The sequence below is a fragment of the Rosa chinensis genome, chromosome 1 (genome assembly GCF_002994745.2).
Source record: "Rosa chinensis cultivar Old Blush chromosome 1, RchiOBHm-V2, whole genome shotgun sequence".
Taxonomy (NCBI): domain Eukaryota; kingdom Viridiplantae; phylum Streptophyta; class Magnoliopsida; order Rosales; family Rosaceae; genus Rosa; species Rosa chinensis.
This window is the reverse complement of record NC_037088.1, coordinates 45,880,735-45,886,193: the sequence shown is the minus strand read 5'-3', so window position 1 is coordinate 45,886,193 and position 5,459 is coordinate 45,880,735. Positions and strand designations below refer to the sequence as shown.

The following is a 5,459-nucleotide window of genomic DNA, read 5'->3' as shown; positions in this document are numbered from 1 at the left end:
ACAAATACTCATCCGTGTGAAAATCTGTGATAAATGTATTTGTGTGCAGTAGCTACCTTTTCTAGTAGTGAACATAGCTAATTTTTATTTTATTTGATAAAAGAAACTTATTGAAATATTAGCTGTAAATATCACTTAAAAAGACATTCAGAATAAATGCAAGCATAAAAAAGTACCAAACTCGACGTCGAGTGTATTACAAGATCTTTGAAACTTATTTATGAATTAATCATCACCAAACTAAAGAGCAGTGCCTGAAAATTAGGGATTTGGAGATGCAAACGCTAGAAATTGAGAATCTTTTTCTAGCATAGCCATTTGTTTTTCCTCCAAAGTCACCCATGCTTCAATTTCTTGATCGCATTGTACAAATATCGTTAGATTTCTAAATACAGGTCCAACTTTTCCGATGACTCCAATCTGAAATGGCTTTCCCCATCCAAAATCTAGTTTGTTAAGAATTCTAGTCCAGCTCGTGAATGCGTAAATCTCGGGCGGTGGTTTTATAGAAGTCCCTTCCTCCATCAAATCTAGTAAGTCACATATGGCTCCAAATCCTTCTTTACCCTTCAGAGTCTCCAAGTACTCATTGTTAAATTCGTTGAGGGATTCATGAAGCATGTTCACCAAGTCACATAATTCATGATCACCACTCTGTGGTGCTGTCTCTTCCAAGATATCTAATAACACCGGAGCCCACAAAATGATATTCCCAATGGTATTATCCAACAACATTTGCGGGTTCATTCGTGGCCTCAAATTTACTGCATGCGCTACTATGGAGAGTTTTGGAGAAGTACCTGCAAGTGCCGCCAAATTAAATTTAGCATACAGAGGTGACAATCGAGCAACTGAGCACGAAACTCATTGGACTTCGGCTAAGCATGAAGCCCATCAAAAAAGAGGTCTTGTTCGAGCTCACAACTTATTGTGGGCCACTTTGCTTTGAAGTTTTTAAAAATATAGAAAAAATTATAATGATGAGGTTTAAACATAAGGCATCTTTGTTCAAATCTCCTCACAATTTCATCTGTATCATCCCATAAATGGAATAAAAGATTTCTATCCTTGTCTTGATATAAGTTTCTTTTTAAGTATTAAAAGATATATTCATTAAAGAAGAATTATGTGTAATTGTATTATATGTGTCAAACAAAATGGCAAAAATATATGGGATTTTATGGCAAAAGAGGATAAATCAAGAAAACTGCTTGACCATAAAAATTGGTAAAAAAAAAAAAATTTATTTTTTTAATTACAAAATCCTTTTTTTTGTTATAATTTATTGTTTATTTACTATCTCACGTTCTCATAAGAAAAAACAAAAAGGCGAAAAAGCCAAATGACACGCACAGCTAGTATATATATAGTAATGTTCACACGATCATCCGTTACCAAAGATTTTGTGGTCACCCACCATTTCACCCTTAAATTTAATATCAAGGGTCCGAGATTAAAAGAATTTATTTGAAGTATTTTAATCTTAATGATCATCTATGTGTGTGTGCGCGCACTCATATGTAGACATATATATATATATATATATATATCCTTATTTTAAGAGTTTAAGGATTTTTATTATTTTACACTGGTATATGACCTAATTCAATGATTTCAACCATTGATCCTTTAGATTCATATGCAAAAATTGTGTTTATAAAAAATGGTATTTCTAAATGTACCCAGCAAATTTTTATGTACACCCAGCTATTTATTTATATTTAAAATATTTATTAAACCCAGCAAATATTTCCAAAATACCCGCGCAAGTAAACTGATGCTTATGCGATTTGTTACGAAAATCAAGAAAACAAATCCCGACCTCTCTAATCAACGTCAGATTCCACGAATTAGATGATCTTCTCCAAGCCATACCTAAGATTTGATCCACCAATTCTTCCTCAAATCGCTATGAGAGGAAAGATGCGATTACGCTGAATGTATATGAACAAATCGTAATGAGAGTACATTTAGAAAACTGAATATCCCCTATTGTCTGAAAAATCATCTTCATTTCAAGAGATTAGAATTCGAGGTCTCTATCCTTGTTGAACAAGATCATACACTTTTAAAACAATACTAGTATCACCAATTGACTAGAGGGAATAGGTAACCCTAAACATTTTTTTTTTCCTGTCCCGAAGAGTACCATTAATGAAGGATGCTGGAAATCATGAGATTGTTTGCTGGGTGCATGGTTTTGTTAAAGATGGAGGGTATTTTGGAAAACTTGTTGGATTTAAGTAGATTTCTAAAAAATAATATTTAAATATAAATAATTTGCTGGGTTCACTAAGTAATTTGCTGGGTACATTTAGAAACATCCATAAAAAATCAATCAAATTCATAATCATTTAGTCACTCAAAATTGTGTAAACAAGTGTAGTCCGTTAGATAAAATTAAAACGAATATTGTGCTAATCAAATGGTTAAATATTTTTCGATTTGACTAATTTTTTGTATGATTAATGAGAGAATGAATGGATTAGATTATTAAACTACATGCTAAAAATAAAAACATTCTCACTTTTCAAGTTTAAGGAGGTAATCTCTAGATCATCCTTCCACACACACACATGCATACACACACATGCATGCATGTATGTATTATAAAGCGAAGCGCTCAGATTTCACCAAAATTTAGATAATTCAAAATACCATTTAGTCTAGAAAATATTTCGTATAATGAAACCATATAGATAGTTATTTTCATAATAGATGAAAAATATAAATTAAAAAAAAAATGGTGACAATTAAAGGGCCTTCACCATCACCAATCACCAATCACATGTGCATCGCATGAGTATAAGGCTAGTGTATATAATCAAATCGTTCAAACTTCACCAAAATATGGATTGCTCAAATTACCTTTTAGTCTAAGAAATAAAAACTCACAATAAAATCATCTAATGGTCATCTGATAAAATAAAATAAAAAAACATATATACAAAAAAAATAAAAAAATAAATAAAGAAGCGTATAGCAATTGAAAGACACATGCATTGCGAGTATGAGGTTCCTATATATGAAATTAGGCTTACTGTGATGACAATGGCTGATGTTCGAGATTAATTAATTACCTGATGACGATGCCCGAGAGGCAGCCATTTGATGTTTCCAGAGAAAACATGTAAGTGCCTCAATACGTGATGGTTTTGGCACGGGCTCGCTCTTTGCTTTGGCTTGAAGTGCGGATATGGCTTTAGCATCAAACAGAAATCTCCTTGTAACGTAATCCTTTTTCTGCTCGAACCACAACCTCTCCATGAGAGCTACATACCTTTTAGGCAAGTTATCTCGTGGTGGAAAAACCAATGAGGCTTGGAAGAGATTAGGGTATATGATTTCTTGGCGACAACCACGAAAAATAGCAGCCCAAGTCTTGAGAAAAGCATTGGCTGTTACCCCATCAGCGAGCTTGTGAGAAAGGGAAATGCCCATTGCTATTCCACCATCGAAGATGTTGGCTTGACATGCGATGAGGGGCAGTAGCTCAGAATCCATTTCCTTGAGAAATGGATGGACTGGTACGAAGTGGTTTAGCCATTCGGTTTCTCGAAGCTTAAGAAACTCGAGCATGGGACAATTGACTTGAGCTTCAAGGTAGGGAACACCCGCATCAAAGTCATGTACGTAGAGGTTGTTTTTGATCCTTCCGGACAATGGGTAGTACAGAGTGAGGGTCTCAGAGAGGGAGTTTCTTAATTGGATTAGGGTTTGAGGGAGATTGAAGCTGGGGACAGTAATGCGGTAGAAGAAAATCGTTGGGACATAAGTGTTGGGAGTGAGCTGATCGAAGATGGAAAGCTTGTAAGGTTGTAGAAGGTGAGGCGAAGAGGAAGCAGTTGATGGTTTAATGGTGTATCTGGAAATAACAGTGACCTCAATGTTGACCATCTTGCAAAGTAACTAAAGAAAGAAGTGGCTAGCTGTAGCTATCCTATTAGCCACATCTACTATATATATAAGTTTTTTTTTTGTATTTATTGAATTTTGTGGACCTGAATTGCGCCGTCCATAGCGACGGCCATGGCCGCTAAATTAACCATCCATTGGCAGGCATACGTACTCTGTTTAGCTTTACCTAGCTAGGCTGCTCATGAACGCTCGGTTATGTTCGGAAAGTCGACGATAGGCGGCAATTAGTGATCAGACACCATGAAAAGAGTCGGCACAAGAGTCGGGACAGTAATGCGGTAGAAGAAAATCGTTGGGACATAAGTGTTGGGAGTGAGCTGATCGAAGATGGAAAGCTTGTAAGGTTGTAGAAGGTGAGGCGAAGAGGAAGCAGTTGATGGTTTAATGGTGTATCTGGAAATAACAGTGACCTCAATGTTGACCATCTTGCAAAGTAACTAAAGAAAGAAGTGGCTAGCTGTAGCTATCCTATTAGCCACATCTACTATATATATAAGTTTTTTTTGTATTTATTGAATTTTGTGGACCTGAATTGCGCCGTCCATAGCGACGGCCATGGCCGCTAAATTAACCATCCATTGGCAGGCATACGTACTCTGTTTAGCTTTACCTAGCTAGGCTGCTCATGAACGCTCGGTTATGTTCGGAAAGTCGACGATAGGCGGCAATTAGTGATCAGACACCATGAAAAGAGTCGGCACAAGCGCCAACCGCCTCCCCCCCCCCCCCTCCCCCCGCCCCCCCAACCCCAATGTCATGGAAGAGTTTTTTGACAGATAATTAACCATCCTTTCTACCCTATAATCGAGAGTAACAAGTAAGAGTATTTGCATTAAAATAATTTGTGGGGGGTCTAGGGCTCCATCAAAGTTTTTCTTTGAGTAAATGGGTGTATGAATTTTCTAGAATTCATTACACAAATATTTAAACTGACATACAGGGAGAACTAATAACAAACAGAAGGATAACTAACAAAGTCACCTATATAGGTAACCAGCTAGGTAAGGCAGGAAATGATGAATATGTCACATACACAACGGAGGTGAACAAGCAAGTCCGGTGAAATTTGGACTTGATGTGATACAATTTATTTAAGATGTTTTTAAGCTAGAGTTAAAAGATATAATACCAAATCCACCAAAAAAAAAAAAAAGGTATAATACCAAAGATCTTCCGTAACTCGATTGAACTTATTAAATCTAGAAACTTATATATTACGGCATGGACACGTTAGAGATCAAGGAACGATTTGGAGAAAAAGATAGCAGTGAAGGGAGCATGCCACAGAAACTGATCGATTAAATGAATGTCCGCTCACAGTAGTTCTTCTACCTATAGAAAAGATCATGAAAGAGGCGATCAGAAAAGGAGAATCCTCACTAGAAGGGCCCTGTATAAATATATACATACATACGTACATACATACATACATATACAGGGCCCTTCTAGTGAGGATTCTCCTTTTCTGGTCTTTTCTAGGGATAGGGCATTAAACCAACTTTTCGATCATAATTTGACATCTCAACTTTTTAGTTTTTAGG

At 36.2% G+C, this 5,459-nt stretch overlaps 1 protein-coding gene across 1 annotated transcript; it reads right to left on the bottom strand.

Moving 5' to 3' along the window:
• Nucleotides 1–261: 261 nt before the first annotated feature.
• On the bottom strand, nucleotides 262–3,897 carry LOC112182037 (stemmadenine O-acetyltransferase). Its single transcript, XM_024320465.2, has 2 exons — nucleotides 3,081–3,897; nucleotides 262–800 (listed from the first exon to the last, which is right to left on the bottom strand). The coding sequence occupies exons 1-2, from the start codon at nucleotides 3,895–3,897 to the stop codon at nucleotides 262–264; spliced, it is 1,356 nt and encodes a 451-aa protein (XP_024176233.1).
• Between the last annotated feature and the right edge of the window lie 1,562 nt (nucleotides 3,898–5,459).

What these genes read in the sequence shown, in the direction of transcription:
- LOC112182037 (XM_024320465.2), bottom strand. Translation starts at nt 3,897, where the DNA reads ATGGTCAACATTGAGGTCACTGTTATTTCCAGATACACCATTAAACCA. An exon ending in CTCTCGGGCATCGTCATCAG is followed by an intron (nt 801 to 3,080) that starts GTAATTAATTAA and finishes CGGCACTTGCAG; the next exon opens with GTACTTCTCCAAAACTCTCC.